The sequence below is a fragment of the Xyrauchen texanus genome, chromosome 12, assembly GCF_025860055.1.
Source record: "Xyrauchen texanus isolate HMW12.3.18 chromosome 12, RBS_HiC_50CHRs, whole genome shotgun sequence".
Taxonomy (NCBI): domain Eukaryota; kingdom Metazoa; phylum Chordata; class Actinopteri; order Cypriniformes; family Catostomidae; genus Xyrauchen; species Xyrauchen texanus.
In genome coordinates this window covers 9,681,526-9,702,376 of record NC_068287.1, presented here as the reverse complement: position 1 = coordinate 9,702,376, position 20,851 = coordinate 9,681,526, and the positions used below count along the sequence as shown (strand labels likewise).

General features: G+C 37.9%; 1 protein-coding gene across 1 annotated transcript; it reads right to left on the bottom strand.

Annotated features, from left to right (window-relative positions):
- Positions 1 to 11,480: 11,480 nt before the first annotated feature.
- LOC127653413 (claudin-4-like) lies at positions 11,481 to 18,228 on the bottom strand. Its single transcript, XM_052140096.1, has 2 exons — positions 15,229 to 18,228; positions 11,481 to 12,540 (listed from the first exon to the last, which is right to left on the bottom strand). Exon 2 carries the CDS (start codon positions 12,374 to 12,376, stop codon positions 11,726 to 11,728), a length of 651 nt encoding a protein of 216 aa, XP_051996056.1. The 5' UTR covers positions 12,377 to 12,540; positions 15,229 to 18,228; the 3' UTR covers positions 11,481 to 11,725.
- Positions 18,229 to 20,851: the final 2,623 nt, after the last annotated feature.

The following is a 20,851-nucleotide window of genomic DNA, read 5'->3' as shown; positions in this document are numbered from 1 at the left end:
CCATCATGGAATACCATTGCCATGAAGGTCTACATAGTCTGCAACAATCTTTAGGTAGGTGGTATGTGTCAAAGTAACATCCACATGAATGCCCAAGGTTTCCCAGCAGAACATTGCCCAGAACATCACACTGCTTGCCTTCTTCCCATGGTGCATCCTGCTGCATCTCTTCCCCAGGTAAATAATGCTCACGCACCCGGCATTCCACATGATCTAAAAGAAAACATTATTTATCAGACTAGGCCACCTTCTTCCATTGCTCCATGGTCCAGTTCTGACGCTCACGTGCCCATTGTAGGTGCTTTCGGCGGTGGATAGGGGTCAGCACTGGCACACTGAACAGTCTGCGGTTACACAGCCCCATACGCAGCAAACTGCGAGACATTCTGACACCTTTCTATCATGGTGAGTATTTAGTATTTCAGCAATTTTTTCTACATTAGCTCTTCTGTGGGATCGGACCAGACGGGCTAGCCTTCACTCCCCACGTGCATTAATGAGCCTTGGCGCCCCTGTTGCAGGTTCATGTTATTCACTTCACCTGTCACTGGTATTAATGTTGTGGGTGTGGCTGATCAGTGGTATTATCTGCATTATGTATATTTATAAAGTTCTATTTTAGAAATTATGAAAGGTTTTAAATATACATTATTTTAGAGTGTTAGTGGATTAAATTCCCACTGACACACATAAATATAATAAACAATAGTGTCTTTTGTCACGTTTTTCCTTATTACTTCTTGAAACATACATATAACATAGAATATGACATATTGTAACTTACAACAGACTATCCTGATCCAAACGAGCCCAAACACAACATAATATGATCAGTAGATCTTGAAATATTCCTCAAAGGATAGATGATGCACAAAAGGGCACTCAACACATGTTGTGTGTGTGCGCATGTCTGAGGACTTTGTGTGTGCAAACACTCTTCCACATATGTGCTCATCCGTAGGATTGGAACACTCCTGAACCCTTATTCTGCTTTTTGTTGTCTAAGCCATTAATTTCCATGAATATCCGGTCACTTTAGACCAGAACAACACAGGTGTAACAAAGTGAAATAAAACCAATTATATGAAAATTATCTACATTTTGTGTTCAGATGCCCTCTGTGAACAAAGTCATGGAATTTTATTCCAACTAAATGAAATAAACTACTGTTTTTAGAAGCAGAAAAAAAGTTAATTGGTCAGTTTGGACCACAACACAATATAATGGTTACATTTAACTAAAAAGTCTAACTAAAAAATTATTTTAAAAAACAAAAACCTGTCCTAAATATTATTATTATGTACAATATGATATATTAAATAAATAAATAGACTGCATGTATTGCATTTCAAAAAATACACCAGCAAGAATATAATTTTCTAAAATCAAAATGTTTTTATACATTTAAATATCTGTGTGACAAAGAAACTTTTTTATTAAACTGTATGGGTGTAACCGGTCCTAGTCTACCTGCTCCAAGTGGGATTTGAACTGGCATCTCCAGCTTGTGAGGCAGTCGTGCTAATGAGGAGGCTAAAGGCTGCAGCTAGCAACTAGCATCAGTCGCTAGTGCACCTCTTGAGGCCAGGGGAGTGAGGTTTACACATACCACACAGTTGCTTACCAGCTGGCTACCATTACACTCACCCCCCTAATGCTCACTCCCATCCAGGTCACAGCACAGCAGTAACTGGTCCTACTCAACCCACTCCGAGTGAAATTTGAAGCAGCATATCTGCCAAGTGAGGTGGGCATGCTTATGAGGAGGCTAAAGGCTACAGCCCATAGCATCTATCACTAGTGTGCCTCTTTAGGGCAGGGGAGTGTGGTTTCCACATACCAGCAGGCTACCATTACATTGGCTTAGTTCAAGAAAATCCATTTTAAATTTATGATCTGTCTTTTTGTGTAATTTAGCATACACATTTATATTTTATACTTAGACCATCAAATGTGATATGTGATTTTATTTTCATTACATTTTACATTGTTGCTGTTACATTAATATTTTTGTTACAGTAAAATTGAAAAAAAACAACAACAAAAAAAATACTGTTTAAATGTAACTAAAATGCTTATACTAGTTAAATAATGGCTGTTCATCCAAGATGTCAGAAAAAAAGCTGCCCAAAATATTGTTTTGTACAATATATTATATAAAAATTAGACTGCATGTGTAAATATGTTGCATTTCAAAATAGGCCTATATTATAGTAAATGTACAACACCAGCAAGAATATAATATTCTAATATTAAAATATTTGTATACATTTAAATGTGTGTGTGAATGACTAGAAGAAATATATAAATACAATATATATTTTTATTTATTTATTTAGCCCTATTGATTTCAACAAAATCAATTAAAAAAAGAAATCTGTTCAAAATATTATTATGTACAAAATAATATATATGAAATAATGTAGAATATTATAGCCTACATAGTTATATTTTATACTTAGACTTACATTTGTGATAAATGTGATTTTATTTAACATTATTTTTTATGTTATTGCTGCTTCATGAATATTTGTTTCAGTTTAAATTGTACTAAAAATCCTATACTCGTTAAATAATGACATCCTAGAATACAGAAATTTTTTTTTCCAAATTTGTGATGTTCAATATAATATATGAAATAAATAAACTGTTTGTGCCACTGTGCTGCATTTCAAAATAGGCCTACATTATAGAAAATGTAGCTACAACAATATATGCGTGACTAGAAGAAACTCACAATTTGAATTTATGTATGTATTTATTTCTCATTACTGACATCATTCAAAATAATTTTCTTGTTAATGAGAATGCCTGTACACTCAGTTATGTGTGGGCCTTGCGATATCACAATTAAGAATTTCAAGAGTTGTGTGAGAGTATATGCGGTCGTGATACTTTCCCTATTCATTCCGAAGCTCATGTATTTTGATTTCCACGTACAATAAAAATGGAAAAGTGAAATGCACGATGAGTGAAACCGGAGATAGACTGCGAGCAGGTATACGGTTTTCATCAAGGTACACCTCCAAAATCCATCACCAATCCCGGAGAAAATCTTCATCTGCTCGATGAAAAGCCCATTGGTGTTGGTGAAGGAGTTGAGGGGCAGCTGGGGAAAAAGGAGACAGGGAGAAAAGATGAGAATAAGAAAAAGAAAAAGAGGATCTGGCAGTGGGGTTTCTTTCCTTTTTTCTCATCACAGTGCTCACAAAATACACACAATGAGCAGCTCAACGGAAGAGGATACAGAGGCGATAGCATCTGCCACATGTATGGTAAATTAGCTGCATGACAATATTATGATCATTTTTAACTTTTATACTTTTGGAGTTTGCTTTGTACATCAAAAAGTTACTTATCATTTTCAAATATAGGCCTATGACTATCTGCTTATGAATGACTCGTCAATTGGTGTAACATTATCTGATCTAGGATGAAAATAATATTCATTTTTATCAATCTGTTTTCATAGGATAGATTATACTACCTTTACGCTTGTTATTGTGTCCCAGTGAATGTTTTCCTCATGTGTTGAATTGTTATTTTTGCCAGAATTTCACTACTTTGGAGCTTGTGTCCACCCAGAGCTTTTAGCTTCCCCTCAATAGAAAATTCTTAATAATTGTTAAAGTTAGGGTGTGCAATCCAGAGAGGCTTGCAGTTAGCAAGCTAGCTTTATAAGCATAGAGCCTGCCCTCTCTTCAGAGGTGTCTCCAAAGCACACCTCATCTATCACATATGAACACACACACAGAGCAGAGTCTAAGCGCCAGGAGGAGAGAAGTGTTGATGGAATCGATCGCAACGGTTTCAGATTACCTCATGTCTCATTCACAGGTTAGACATTACACTAATAACGAACGTAATTCTTGCACTCTCTCTTCACAGCGTCAAGGAACCCACGCTTATGACGTGTGATTGTCTGCAAGAACATATAGTATGTACAAGTTGCGCAGCGGTATGCAAATATAGATTGACAGACAGGAAGGACATCCTATCATTACATTCGGACCGAATGCAATGATTGGTCGGTCCTGTCCCTTCCACAGAAGATATATATGTATATATATATATATATGTGTGTGTGTGTAAGGAATTTTTGCCCCTAAGCAGGGGCGTAGCACCAAATTTTGGGCCCTGGGTACAAACCATCTTGCTGGGCCCCCGTACCAAATATGTATGTATAGAAAACTGACTTCTAAGGGGCCCCCCCTGCCTCGGGCCCTGGGTACTTGGTACCCTTTACCCCCCCCAGTCCGATGCCCCTGCCCCTAAGTATCAAGTCAGGTCTGTAGTCGCTGTCTCAATCTGGATACTCTCGAGGGGAGAAAGAAGTGATAAAACATTTAATGTGCAGCTCATCATTATATATGTTCAGCAAAGCAACACGTCTACTAGACTAACCAGTCAAGTCATTCTTTACCTTATCTGGATGTGACATACATATTTGTTGAAATACGTTAGGTCTTAGGACAGAGAGTTTAGATAAAGGAAACACATTTCTATAGATGGCAGTTTGCTTACACACTCTTCTACAGAACAGGAAATAGCTTGCAACACATAAACTGCATCTTGTAACAGCAAAGTACACTATAATGACAAGAGAAGTTGTTGAGAGGCCTTTATTATTTTACATTGCCCACTTTGATCCTGAAAGGATCACGTAGCCCTCTCAACAACCCAACAAACACATACACTTCAAACCTCGGCATTAGATATGTGGACATAATTAAGCAATATTATGTAATTTTCATCCCTCCTCTGGCCCTCCTAATTCTCAAGTTCCCAGTTAGGCACTGGTGGTGCGTGTTCAGCTCCTACAGTACTTTCACCATTCACCCTTGAACTAGTCAGGCCCTCCTCAGGTGCCGGTTTCATGCAGCTTGCATGGATCCACTGTGGTTGAAGGTCAGTCAGCACTCCTGTTCTGGTCACCGGCAGCACTGTAGTCAGGCCCAAATACTTTGGTTCACCTAACTTTGTTGGTTTCAGACACTTCACCAGAACCTGGTGATTTGGAACAAATGGATGAGAAGGGCTTTCTGCAGGCAGAGGGAGAGAGAGAGAGAGAGACATTTAATGTCTTAATGAGGGAAACCACATACTGTATTCTGCAATCACCACCTCTGTGTCACCTGTGGAGAGAGAGCCAGCATGGTCTTTGACCCAAGGGGTTGGGAAAGGCTTACCCATTAGTATTTCAAATGGAGAGAGTTTAACAGCAGAGGATGGTGATATTTTGAGTTCAGTCAACACAGCCGGTAGAACATCAACCCATGTTCATCTGGTTTCGGTGCAGGCTTTGTTTAAGCGTTCTTTCGATGTTTTATTTGTCCTTTCAACCACGCCTGCCAACTTTATTTTCAATTCCTTCCCAAGTAGTTGTGTAACTTTGGACACGAACGGAGTGAAATTGTCGCTCTCGATAAAGATTGGAGAGTTTAGATAAAGGAAAACTTTATCTAAACTTTTATTTATTTTTATTTTATTTATTTTGCCAGAATTTTTGCAATAAGTTTGATAAATTAACTGGATAACTTTTTCCTTTGAAACGTGTGAAATACCATGATAATGTTGACAGAGTATTACTATTGCTGTCTTAGGCAGAGCCAGATGCCCTTGTTTATCCTTTAACAAATTAGTCTGGTCTGGTTTCTTCATTTGAGTCCCAATGTTGAAGGTCAGATTCAGATGGATTTGCCTGTAACAATATAATGTCTGTGTCTTATACCAGTGTTGATTGCATCATGGAAACAGTCTCTTCAGCTTGATTCAGATCTGGGCTTACCATAACTTCCTTTGCAGCCCACTTTGCTACTTCATAAGCTAATCTATTTCCCCTTACCTGTTCCAATTCCACTGTCATGTGTCCTGCAACTTTTGGCCAATTTTGCAGGCAACTGTGCTGCTCTCAATAATTCTGAAACCAGGTTATGATGGGATATGGGTTTGCCTCCAGCTGTCTTGAAATCTCTTTCCTCCCACATTTGAGCAAAATCATGTACAACCCCATAAGCATAATTTGAGTCTGTGTATATATTGATTGATTTACCTTTAGCCAAATGGCATGCTCTGATCAACGCAAACAACTCAGCAGCTTGTGCAGATTTATATGGGAGCGAATAAGCTTCAATCATTTGATTCGGAAGTTCCATTACAGCATATCCACACCAGAATACGGAATCATTTGGCTTGGAACAGGACCCGTCAATGTACCAATGGTCCCCCTCCTCTAGGACGGATGATGAAACATCTGTCCCGCATGCCTCTTTTTCTTTTGATAGCAGATACTGTTTGAAATATACTGGTAGTTTAGAGTGGAGTTTGGCAACATATGGTCTTACGTCAATTAGGCCTTATTTGTTGGTGGCCCTAAGTGCTGCGTTGACTTTGAGCAGTTCCTGTTTTGCAGCAGAAGTGCTGACAGATGTTAAGCTGCAAACTTATTGTAACACAGTTAAAAGATGTGCAAGGAGGAGGTGAGAACCGGCTTGTCAACATAAATGATAATTTAATTAAACTCAAAACACACAAACACCCATACACACACGACGGACATGCCCGTAATTCTCTCTCTCTCGAACCATCGTCACTGGCCGCCTTTATCCCTCGCGCGCTTTATCAGGCCAATTGGGGACCGGGCGCCGATATTCCGACCCGGCCCCGCCCCCTTCTGCTCCACACTTATCTGCAATGTCCTGTATACACAGACTGACAATATACTGAGGGAAACAGTAATTGTAGTGAGTTAGAATCAAAAGTTATTTTTGCCCCAATTTTATGCATCAGATCACGACACAGTAGGCAGAAAGGAGAGTTAGGCAAAATCACAAAATCATGTATTTTAAACAAGTTTGGGTTATCTGGAGATGTTACAGGTAATTTTGGTGTCATTTGACACTTACGGTAATGCCATCAATTCCCACAGAGCTTTTTGATGCCCCAGTGTCTATCAAAAATGTCTATGGTTTGTGATCAACATACAGCTCAAGAAAGGACAAGGTAGAATCATCAAAACGCAATATTGAAGCTAGTGAATAGGACGAGGGCTCAAAACTCTGTGGGCAGCCCTAGTGCAGGGTCCACTCTGTGGGATAGTGGGGAGTAGAGTGCTCTGAGGGTCGATCACGCAGAGCATTTTGGTAATTTCGGTTACCATTACGATTTCCCCAGTTATCATGTGGGTGATTGTGCTCGCTTTTACACTGTTATAAATCATATTGTTTCTTTCGACGTTCACGCATAAAGTATCCTGGATTACCACAGTAATAGCCATTTATGTTGTTCTTACCCACTACTGGAGTTGGTTTAAGTTTAGTCAGGAATCCCATTGTGGATCTTCCTACCAACCTTTTACCATCGATTTGGCCTCACTTATAATTCGATTGTCAAATAAGCCTTCTCTAGAGTATGGATCTTATTGTGTGTGGGGTTTTTTTTCTTCCTTTGACCACCCAGCCAAATTGATGATATACAGCTCAGTATTATAACTTTGATTATTACGAAACATCCACTGTTTACTCCGGTAGGAGACTGCTTATTTCCCATCCCATAATGTCACCTCAGTATGAGTATTCAGGTATATAATGGTTAGTCAAGAGAAATTAAGCAAGTTAGTAAAATGCTATCCGGATGGAGAACAGGACGGCAGACCAATATCTATATTTTTGCACCTAGAGAAATTTGACTTTGAGATTGAAATCTCCTTCCTATTTATCTTTCAAAATAGGGATACCCCGACTATAGTCACACTTGAGATTAAGATTCTCCTTCCTATTTATATTTCAAAATAGGGATAACCTTTAAATTGCTGAAGCAGTGATGAGGTAAAACCTCCTTCCTATTTCTAATAGGGCAATATCGTCTCTATGAAGAGGCCCCCGCGTGCAGAGTTATTAATGATATCGAGCCAAATTAAACTACGTTGTAATCAATCTCTCATCAGACAGGTAAATACTTGATAATAAATCAGTCCCACCTGTCTGGAGAGATCCCACTTCTGAAACCAAAACTGTAAGTCATTTTTAGTATTGGCCTGTCAGGTCTGCAGTCCCTGTCTCAATCCGGATACTCGCGAGGGGAGAATGAAGTGACACACACAACATCATTCTCCAACGTTTATTGTTAATGTTTTTTTTTACATTTAGAGCACTTAAATTATAAAAGTCTGCAAAGTTACAAAGCACAAAGTCAATGTAAAAGGGGGTTATTCTCTCCAACAGACAACACTGCTCACAAACTACACGATACGGGCTGTTTGTAGTCCAGCTATTTCTTCCGTAAAGTCTCTAAGTCACTATGTAACACATTTGCATAATGCCCGCCTAAGGGCTACTTTGGTCTGCCCTCAAACAAATGTAGTTTAAGCAGAGGCCAGGATGAGTTGGTTTAATGTTGTCCTGAAAACAACAAGAAATATACAAGCATTGTAAGTAGGCTGCCCTATCGGTTTTCTTCTCTTAGTCACTGTTGTCAGTTTAAAGCATCTTTTTTATTATTAATTTTACTTCAGACAACAAATTATCAGCTACCTCCTGCAGAGATCAGTCTACAAGAAATACCATGGTATGTATCATCCCTCAAGGCTGTAGTTTGGTACTTCAATTCTAGTGACAAGTTACATCATGTCTTAACCAACCTATTTCTTCCTTATGAAGAATGTTATGTAAATGTTGTAATGTAAAACTTACACATCTGACAAAATCGCTCTCTTCCAAGCACAAAAATGTACTGTCTGTTTTGATAATCATACTATGAAGAAGTTTTGGATTTATAGCTCATGAACAGTGTTGGGTGTAAAGTGATTACAATGTAATTAGCTTTTGTATTCTAATGACTTTTTCAAAATGTAGATTAAATTGAATTACAATTACATTAATTTTTTTGCTTCAAATCAAAGTTTAAAATGTTGTGATTCCCCTTGAAGCTGGCTGGTTTGGAATAAAAAATGTATGTGAAATCCATATGGGAAGAAATTGTAGGAAAAGTACTTCTGGAACCAAGAGTGCTGAAAAATTGGGCAGGCACTGTAGCGCTCTATTCCATTTGTGGTTGGTGGTGCCACAGAAATTACACAAAATGTCCATTAAAAGGATGTGTGTGAAAAAGTTTTCAGAATCTTTGTCATTTTGTTTATTTATTTTTTATGACAGTGACCATTTTTTGTTGTAATATTATCTATGCAGATGAAACTATGGTAGCCATTTTGGCGGAAAAAATGTGGTTGCACCAGTCATTGTACTATTTGTATGTTTATTTCATGAAAGCAAAATGCAATCTCATGCATAACAGCTATGCAAGAGCATAAGCCAAAACACTACCTGAATGTATCAATTATGTTACCCTGATTGAAACTTTGTCCAGTAGAGGCAAACATAAGCTTTCGGTCCCGATACCAACCTCACATCATATATACCCCAGTAGTCAAGACAATAGCTTCTTTTCTCTATTTTATTACCCTGGATTTTCACACAATGCATTAGGTCATACATGAGTCACTTCCTGGCTCAGTAAACAATGCAGGCTTTTGTAGATGCTGTGCTGGTGGTACAGCATACAGTGATATTGTACTGCTGTCTATAGGAGCAGCCCCCATAACAACAGTTAGGGATGCTCAGAGAGTCAAGACAACATGAGCCAAGAATGTCTTCATTGACTGTTTACATGAGGCATCTCACAGCGGACAGGGTAGATTTGTGTGGAATTACCTGTTCATTGATATACTGAAAATTTCACACTCTAGATGGCAATTAACTTGAGACCTTAAAGCCCTATGTTAGATCTATGTATTGCAATTGTATGTTATCCACAAATGCCTACAATAAACATATGTTTGATATGGATATGTGATCAGATTCAAAGAAAATCTGTATTCTGACTTTGTATGCTGACTTTGGCACTATAATGGCTAAATAAAACCAATTTCTTGCAGGCCGATTAATCTGTTAACATTTGGCTTTGAATTTCTTTGATAACTGTCGAAACATGGCCAACTTTCCGCCAAGTGTCACATCAAAAATTACCAGCAAAATTATCACAATTACCACCCAAAATTCACAATTTGACTTGAGTTTGCTCCATTTAAACTGCCTCTTTCTGGGATACTCGCATGTATCAAGCAAAAATTGCCAGGTTTACCAGTATTTTACCAACAAATGGTCATGACAGTGACGTTTTAAAGATTGGATAAATTTACACAGACAAGATCAGTACACTAGATTTAGATATATACATTGATGACCACCTTCCTAATATGCTGTTGGTCCTCTGCATTGCCCCATACGCAGCAGGGTGCGATTTACTGTGTGTTGTGTACTGTGTGTTGTGAAACATTCCTCCCGTAACAATCATAAAAATTATCGTGGCACCATTTTGTGGCCCATTTTGCATAACATTGGCAGCACATTTCAGCCCACTTCATGGCCGGACACTGGGAAAAGTCAGGAAAATATGGCCAGTCCGCAGTCCCTGTGCCACAGCCGATACTTTTGGGAAATCTCCCGATTCTCCTGATGGCCAGTCCGATCTTGGTATGTGGGTACTCACCACTGCTGACCGGGAGCACCCCACAAGCCTTGCCTTTTCAGAGATGCTCTGACCAACAGCCTACATCAGATTTACTACCAAAAAATTGACAAACAATTTGAATGGAGGGGGGCGGAGGAGTTGGGGGTGGAATTGCACACAGAGACCTTATACTACACAGATACCAGCCTTAATTACACTGAAGATGGAGCGGTAATCCACACATAAATGCCAAACCAACTGCACTAATGCAGTCAGTTTGGCAAGAATTTGGTCAGAAGTAATCCAAAGCAATCAGATTACTTAAAAATACAGTATAATCCAAGAGACTACATTACTGATTAAAATTTTAGTCATGTCATTTGTAATCAGTACCAGATTACAATTCAGAGGTAATCTATCCAGCACCGTTGACCTTTAATGATATGGGTGCACAGAGGCATATGTATTTCAGCATGTAAATACTTCTGTTTTAAGAAATTATAATATAATTTTGCATACATTATTTGCTGATGCTATCCTATCTTTGCAATAATGAAGGATATAAATTATAAATTGCTAAAAGTGCTGTAAGCGATTTAATTCAAATCAACTTCTGCCAACTTCAATCATTCGCCCTCTCTAGAGACTTGCCAGCCAATCTGAAGTCAGCAAACCTAAAGACGGTGTCACTGGCAGAGAGTTTTTCAGATTGGCCACAAAAGCATGGGCCACTCCTCTGATACTGTTTTGCTGTGTACAATGTCACAGAGACAGGAATGATTTCTCTGACCACCTATTTCAGTGATAACTATCAGGTAATTTGGACATTCAATAAAACATTGCTCACAGCACTTTTAAGTATCTCTTCTACCTAACCTAAATGTGTACATGTTTTTGCACTACACAAAATGTCATATATAAGAGGAATCTTTAGTCTTATAAACAGCAATAAAAAGAAATGTTGCAAAAGAGACTTTAAAAGGACTTAGGTTTTTTATTATTTAATGACATAATGGACAAATACAGAGAAAGACAGACCTATAAGTGGACATTAGAGGTGGGAAGGAAACTTGATTTCACATGTCTATTCTCTACCTCCATCACACAACCACAGAAATGTTCTGAATCATAAAAAACAGATTAAAATTAACTTGAATCTATCACAATTGGAAACACTGGCAGAGAGATCTTTCGAGGACTGCTCTGTAGCTGTTGTTCATTAAACATAACCTTTGACTTGGGCAGGTCCACCCGCTCGGCGTGGGCTGCTCTCCCCGCTGCTAAATGTCGGAGAGGAAGGAATCCCGGGGGGATTTGACCCTGCATAGAGGAGCGATCCACCGATCAACAGCAGAGCCGAACCACCCCAGCCCAGGTAGAGAGCAGGGCCGAGCTCACGTTTGTGAGGGGCCGCCACATACGGGTCATAGAAATCCTTGATGATGGAATGGGCCGTCCAGCAGATAGGCACAAGGATGAGGAACCCTGCAATGACAAAGAGCACGCCCGACACTCGGGCCAATCGTGCCTTCAGGCTTTGGTGGCCCACACACTCTGTGCACTTGATACCCAGAACACCGAGTGTAAGTGACAGGGTGCAAATGAGCGATGCCAGCACGGTAAGACCTCGGGCGGCCTTCATGTCACTTGGAAGAGCCAATAAGCTGTCGTACACTTTGCACTGTATCTCCCCTGTGCTCTGCCAGATACAATTCATCCACAGTCCCTCCCATGTGATCTGCGCTGTTACGATGTTGTTCCCAATAAAGGCGGTGACCCTCCACATGGGCAGGATACACACCAGGAACCCACCCACCCAGCCGATGATGGACATGACTAAGCCTAGCAGTTGCATGCCTGTTGTTGCCATCTTTTCCAAGAATGATCACTAGGAAGACTCCAAGAGATGTTGCAGATAGAAAACTTTGATAAACTTAAACGTCACCAAGAATCGTGAAGTCCTTTTCCTTTTGTTGTAGCTGTGGTCCACAAAAAGAAACAGCAGGTAAGCTGAATGTGAATTGACAAATGGACCTACAGGACAGAACAAATTAAACCATGTAAGTTATACAAGTTCTCAAAATACAGACAGATAAATTATAGTCATTTGGCTTTCAGTCTTGAAGTGAATTACTGAAGATCAGGGATGTCATAAAATATCGATATATTGATCGGTATGTTATTTTATTGATAAAGTTTGAGGCATTGATATATTAACATCTGCCGACATTTAAATTAGAAGCTTAAATTGCACGATTTCAATTCACTGCCAGTTGCATTAAATTTAATGTAGTCTGACGTAATAGCTTTGGGAGACCTCAAGGGGGCGACATAACATTTACTGAAGCCGGTTGCAACATGGACAAGGCAGATATCACAGACACATTTCTAGTTGATGGCAGTCCATAGCTATAAAGGTATTTGCACATCTTGAAGAATGAACAAAGTGAAGTTGACGAGTTTGCAGGTTAGTGTATAAAATTGGTGTAAATGCACAAACTGAACGATTAAAAAGTGTATTATGCAATTTCCCTGTATGTAGCATTACAGTATCAATATATCATCCAGTAGTGACTAGAGTAATTAATCTATGTGGCACTGCAGAACTTTTAATAGCCTCTGGAGACAGTGAGCCCGTGGTGTGCGTGCAGGCCTAATTGCATTTATAGAAAATAATTTTTCAAATTTTAAAATGTCGTTCACTCAATGCACCCGGTGCGTGACCCACTTTAATTTAACCTGACGCTCACACTTTACCAAAGTTGTTGAGAAATGTGCTTGAAATACAAATACTATTGTGCAATAAGCAGCCTTATTTATATCTGAAATAAATCCTGATATATATCGTAATCATCTGGAAAATATTTATATTATTGATACGTGAAAAAGGCATTGATCCCAAGCCTATGGTGCAAAGTTTTTCAAACATCGGCAGTCTCCTTGCCACCACCTTGATTTAAGGCTTGATTACACTTCCTCTCGATTCCTCTGCAGATGTCAAGATTTATATAGTAAGAGGTAACATTTTGGTCTGTTTCTAACCGATCATATCGTTTCAGAAGACATGGGTTAAACCACTGGTGTAGTAGAGATTACATTTATGCTGCTTTTATGTCCTTTTTGGAGCTTGAAAGTTTTGGACCCCATTGAATTGCATTGTATGGACTAAAACACCTCATTTTAAATTTTCATTGTATATTACCACCATTTGCTTTTTTGAAATCAAAAATCATGGTTATACTATCGCACTTTCCAAATGGAAATAAACAAGGCCTGTGATCTAAGGGCTTTAAAGGCATAATTCACCCAAAACGGAATTTAGTTTTTACTATAAATATCCAATTTAACTTTCACTTTTTTCTTCTTTTGATTTTGGTCATTTGCATTCTTCGTGCATATCGCCACCTACTGGGCAGGGAGGTGAATTTATGGTAAAAAGAACTTAAATATTGATCAGATGATTACTTTTATGCTGCCTTTATGTGCTTTTGGAGCTTCAAAGTTCTGGCCAACATTCACTTGCATTGTATGGACCTACAGAGCTGAAATATTCGTCTAAAAATCTTCGGTTGTGTTCAGCAAAAGAAAAAAATTCATACACATCTAGGATGGCATGAGGGTGAGTAAATGATGAGAGAATTTTCATTTTGGTGTGAACTGTCCCTTTAAAAGCAGAAATGTGAAGCTTGCATTGAATTACTCTGTAAATCATGCAAATTTTACTTTTTTAGGTGGAACTAGATTCCTACAGTATGTGTTTAAACTTCTGGTTTTGCATTCCAGACATTTTCTTTGCATTCCTGTGAGTGGAGTTTGCTCCTTGTAAACAGTCTTTCTTTAGTGTCCTTGCAAATAACAAAGTTTCAGGTTTACTTTGAAGTTGAAAAATTGGATATAACTTAACACAGATGAGGTGATATTATCACAATAGCCTAATGTTAACCGGTAGCCTATAATGTATATGTATTGGGGATATAGCTACTTTTAAAACTGTGATGTTTTGATGTTTACTGTCAATCTTCTATTGTAAGTGCCAACTATGACCACTTTTGTTTGTTTTTTTTAAGTCAAAATAATTTTTTATATTAATCAGCATTATGCCACAAATGCTTTTAACTTGGACCATTCCTTTAAATATTCATGTGTTTTACACATTATAAATATTTAAGCACTGTTATGTATAGTGAGCACTACTGGATTCACTATATATTTTAGAGAATGAGTCCTTTTCACACTGCTGTAGGTGTAAAGCTACGGATGGTGGGGTGAGTGGATTATCTCAGAAAAACATGAGGAGACTCTGAACACAAGAAGCTTTCTTTGAAACTTTCAGAGTGGGCCAAGCAGACTTGAGCCTGTTTATGTGCCTTCTGTATGCTGCTGTAAGAATGTTTAATACGTGTTCAATGATAAGCCCATTAAAAACTTTGAAAAACACTTTAATGATATTATGATGAAAAAACAGCTTAGACCAGCCTAAAATGGTAGCTGGACTAAGCTGGTGTAAGGCGGTCTATCTAGTCTACCAGCCTGGTCTCCCTGTTTGACCAGCTGACAAAACTTTTTTTTTTCAGCAGGGATTTCAGCAATTCAAAATGTAATTCACAGAAAGGTATAAATTATTTTAGTAGCATAGTTAATTACTTGCTTATTCTCTACTAAATCAGCAACTGCGTACATAACTTCTCATTTCCATAATAAAATTACCAAAATGTTTGTTACCTGGTGGATGATACTGAAGTTTAGCTTGTGCCACAGTCTCTCATCAGCTAGTCCTCCACTCTGTTTTGGGTATCTTTGATCTGGACACAGTGCTTGACCCAAAATGCTCTAAAAGTTGCCACGATGGAGGTGAAACCTACAGACAAAGATCTCTGGAATGATGGAGAGGGTGAACGTAACATGGGCTTTAAGTTTCAGAGGCAAGAACAGTAGTGGAATAAAGTGATGCCCTCTGGGATGCCAGCTCTGGTCTGTGCAGCGGTGGGCAGAAGCACGCACTTATGTGCGCGTTCGTGTCAGTCTGTGAATGCGTTAATGTGTCTCCCAGTGCCTGGTGTACCAACACAATAACTCACTGTTCTCTCGCCCTCGCTCTTCTCAACCCAACCTATCAATCTAGTCCTCTTTTTCATCCTTCACCTTCAAGTTGCCTTGATGTGAACTTTATTGTTTCTTACTCCCTTTCATTCATTTTGCAGTACACAGAATGAGTACTAATATGTTGACTTCTTACTTTCATGTCTCCATGACAATGGAATATACAGTATGTCTATAAGTTATAAATAACAGTTTGGAATAAATAAATAAAAAGTTGTAGCTTTATTGACATTTTTGATTCTAGAAACTTTTTAAATGTTCAAAAATGTTGCTGAACAGATCAGTTGAATCAATCAATCAATTTCCTAATGCATGTTCCTTGTCTTATGGTGTGTTCATGTCATGTAGCTTTGTAGCGCTTGTAATTACAAGTTTTAAACTATGAATTCTATGTAAGCTCTGACTTGACAATCATAATGTCATGTACAAAGAATAAAAATGGCAGCAGCCTCAACATTTAAAAGGTAGTGAACACATACTTCTGTTTCATAAGCCATTTATTGTAGCCAGTGTCACCTGGACCAATTTGTGGTTTATAAAGTTGGTATGAAACAGAAGTTGCGACCAACTTTACTTCCGTATTGTGACATATTTCCAAGTGAAACAGCTTATTGAACAAAAAACAAATGTTGGATGGGTATTTGAGGTTATCCATTGGTTTTTGATTGGATTGTGAAAATATGGGCGTTGCATAGCGGAACGGAGGCAGATGTGAATGCGAGTTTGCAGTGGACACATACACCCCTACCACCGTGCACCGAGTCAGATCTCAACACATTTAAGATCAAACTGACAACATAAATGCACAAGCACATCACAGTCTTTGCTTACGAATAGGCGATAGAAAGATAAAGTAAAAGATAATCATATTTTGGCTATATTATAAATGTCTCGAACACATCCAACTAATTCGAAATATACATTCAAGTCAGCTGACCAAATATATTAAAAACAATATTTAAAGGTGATTTAACCTCTTCTGATCTGGAGTATATTTAGGGTGCCCCTTGCGCATTTTTTACGCTCAAATTTAAAATCTCACCATTTATACATACTGTGGACTAATTGTCACAAATTGGTCAATTTTTTTTTAAAGAAATCCCTGCCAGAAATTAAAAAAGACTCCAATTATTCATAAATAATATTGTATATGTTTACAATCTTATGATGAATATAAAAATAAAAACAAATATTTTTATTCCAGTAGATGGCAGCAAGTACTAGAAATATTTTTTTTCTCTATCACATTCCATCACAATACACAGATCTGAAATGTAGGGGGCGCGCTAACGCATTTTAGTTCATGCACCACCTCATAGTTCTATTTTTCAGTTCATGCACCACCCCCATTGTTTCATTGAATAGCTTGGCCTCTGAGTGGACTAGAAGCTCAATCTAAGTGTCATTAGAAAGCGGAGATCCTCCCCTATGCGATGATGTATATTTTATAATCAATAGTCGATAGCATATAGTATATTTCCGATTATGTTTTTAGCGTCTTTTTCCTGCTGGACTGCATATTTTGTTCTGGACATCTAAGATATAACATTTTATTATTCACACAAGCAAGCTCATAGACAAGGAAAAAATTGCTAATTAACTGCCTAAGGTAAAACAGATATACATTTTTAGTTATTTGGGGCTTACAATTGCTTTGATTGGCACGTAAAAGAGACAAATGTATTTGATGTCTTACAGAAATCATATTTCACTTTTTGATTCTTTTGAAAATATTTTAAACTGTGGTATTAGGGCAACAAAATAAAATATTATTTTGTGCATTCCTCAGAATGAGAGCTTTCATTAGATATATGATATGTCCATTTAAGTGCTATTTAAAATACTTTTATATTCATATTAATATTTCTAAAAAATTACCTCTAGGTGGCGCTGATTTTTCAGGCCTTATTTGTTATTTTAGGTAACAAATGCAGAACTGATTCCAAGCTTTCAAACCATACCACATACAGTATGCCTGACTGATGTATTCGGAGACTTTAATATTTTCAGCGTAAATTTTCTCTTGACATAGCGCCCCCTTTTGGAGAGTTAAAGAGCTTTTTTACCGAAATATTTTTCTGTAATCAAGCTGCAAATGGATCCATTTTGCCAGTTTGAGCATTGCCATAGAAACATATAATTTCTCATTCTGAGGATGTGAACTGCTCCGAGTAGAATCTCTGAATTGTCATCTCGTAATTACAGTAATTCCGACAGGAAGTGAATGCAGTATTATTGTGAGTGATTCATCTGTGTGCATTATTTCAAGTAAATAAGATCTTCATGCATCAAAATGTAATAACACACCCCCCTCCTTTTTGGCTCTACGGCCACTTTTATATGATCCAATCAATTCTGGATAAAATTAAGTCCCATCCTAAATTTTTTTCCTCGCCGAATTTCCTGTTTTGCTAAGAGTTAGGTCATATTACGGAAGTAAAACAGTTTGCGAACAGAATTTCACATGTACTTCAAGCTATTTATGCCATCATAACCAATATAAATTGTAAAAAATAAAATAAATAATTGCATTTTGCAATATTTGTAATAATAATAAAAAACTGCATCCTGTAATGCATTGATGAAGAAACTGAAAGCTTTCAGGGCAGCATATTGGTTCAAATGCTGCAACAGCTGGAGCTGATTATCAGAGGAGCAGTGTTCTTGTCCCCATGGGGTCGTCCCGGGCTGAGTATGGGGTGGAGCTTATCTGTGAAAGTATCTTTGAAAGTGTAGATATGAGCTCCAGTATCTAAACAGAAGAAGGACACACGACCCTCCCCATAGTTCAGGTAGATGGCCACTTTTCTGGGCCTGTGACCGAGGCTCAGTGAAGTCGGAGGGAACGTGTTAGCAACATACTGGGTCCCATTCTTTAAGCTAAGTGTCCAGAAGCCATTGGCAGGACATACTGTGAATTTTCCCTTTCGGTTGACAGATTGTCTGGCCACGCCCAAGTCCCACTCAGTCTTATCTCCAACATCCACTTCCCAGAAGTGCCTTCCATAGCTTAGGGCTTCCTTGGCCAACACATTGGCCACCCGGTCAAACCTCTTAGGGTTCTCTGGAACTTCTTGCCGTTTGTTTGTATGTCTAACCTCTTTCCTGTCCTCAGAGATGAAGAGATAGGGGTGGGCTGTCCGGTGATTCAGAGTAACATCAACTGTAATGCAGACAGATGGTCAACAATTAGATTTCCAGAAATACCCACAAAGATAGAAAACATCTTTTTGAGCCCAACCACTTTTGTAACAATTTCTATGTAAATAAAGCAGAAGTTTCGATTATAAAACATACCTGAGTATTTCTGTAATCTCTTTAGTTCTGAAAAAAAAAAAAAGACATAAAATAAACATACTGTATGGTTAACAACACAAAAAAGTAATACATTCTTAATTACAATCCCTTACATTTAATGTGCACTCAGTAATTGTTTGTTTGGTTTGCTGGTTAACAAGCCACCTTTCAGATAGAGCACCATGCAAACGTCTTTCTTTTATTGCTACTTTTTTTGTTAGCTGCTACATTTTTTTTTTTTTTTTAGGGGTGTCATGTCTGATCTCGCCATGACTTCCACTGCCTATACGCAAGTGTATTTGTGGGTGCATGATCATTCTTTTTTCCATAACCAAGTGTCCGATAATAGGTTACAAATATAAATCGAATAGAATTTAGCTGGTCATGTGATCACAATGTGGTGTCACCATGACAGGGAAGAATAAAACACATAAAAACACAATAAAAAAACATGTGGCGAACAATTACTCTCCTAAACTGTTCATAGTCACTATAACTTTGTTAAATAGAGACACTGTATCTACACATGCTTCCACTCTCAAATTTTATGTTTTCATAATGACTGTGGTTATCTCCCCTATTTAAGCAGCAAAAGATGGTGCTACATTGGAAATGTACAGCATTTGACCCCAGCACATGGGATTAAATATGCTGTAGATGCTCCAATAAATTACAACAATGGTACAAAATGGAAGAAACAGGCAAAACCATAATTAAGCACCAATTAGGAAAACAGTTAAGGGAAAATATGATATACAAATTAATTAATTGATCATAAACACCTGCTTTAGAAAGTCTTTTAGCTTCCACCATGACTGTGTCCATGAAGTCGACCACAGCCTGTCTGGTGAAGCCAACACAAGGATCAGTCTCCAGGGTGACTTTAGACCAGTCTCTCATCACTGTAGGTAATTGACTGAAACTCTAGAGATGGAAATATCAACATTATGCTTTACTATACAGTACTTGTTTGAAGGAATGCTGAATCTAAAAATTATTAATATTAATCCAAACCTGTATGTTTTTTTTTTTTTAAGAAACCCCACCACAAGAACACAATAAAATTAGCCTAAAAATATTTTGTGCTTTTTTCCAAGTCTTCTGAAAACATTCAATAGCTTTTTGTGAAAATAAAATACGCATGAAGATTCTTCAAACATTCTTCAAAAATTCATGTTCCATGGAAAAAGCTAGTAAATGGGTTTGGAATGAGATAAGGTACAAAATGACATAGTTTTAAATTTTGGTTGAACTAGTTCTTTAAAGGTGCACTCAGTAATGACCACATGCATAAAAATGAAGACTCTAGTCATATCAGTAATCTTATAAAAGCTGTTTTATTCTACATGGAGAGGGTTCCCTATTGGGGCGGCCATGTTAGAATCACATGACCAGCCGAATACTACTTGTTTAAAGGGATACATCACCCAAAAATGTAAATTCTCTCATCATTTACTCACCCTCATGCCATCCCAGATGTGAATGACTTTCTTTCTTTTGCAGAACACAAAGATTCTTTCTAGAATATTTCAGCTCTGTAGGTCCATACAATGCAAGTGAATGGTGGCCAGAACATTTAAGCTTATTTTTTTTACTATAAATCTTCACTTTCACATCCTGTCACATTCTAAAATTCTAATTTAAAGTGGAGATTTATAGTAAAAAAGGACTTAAATATATTTATCTGTTTCTTACCCACACCTATCATATGACGTCTGAAGACATGGATTAAACCACTGGAGTTGTGTCAATTATTTTATGCTGCATTTATGTGCTTTTTGGAGCTTCAAAATTCTGGCCACTATTCACTTGCATTGTATAGACCTACAGAGCAGAAATATTCTAGAAAGAATCTTTGTTTGTTTTCAGCTGAACTAAGAAAGTCATTCACATCTGGGATGGCATGAGGGTGAGTAAATTATGAGAGAATTTGTGGGGTAAATTATCC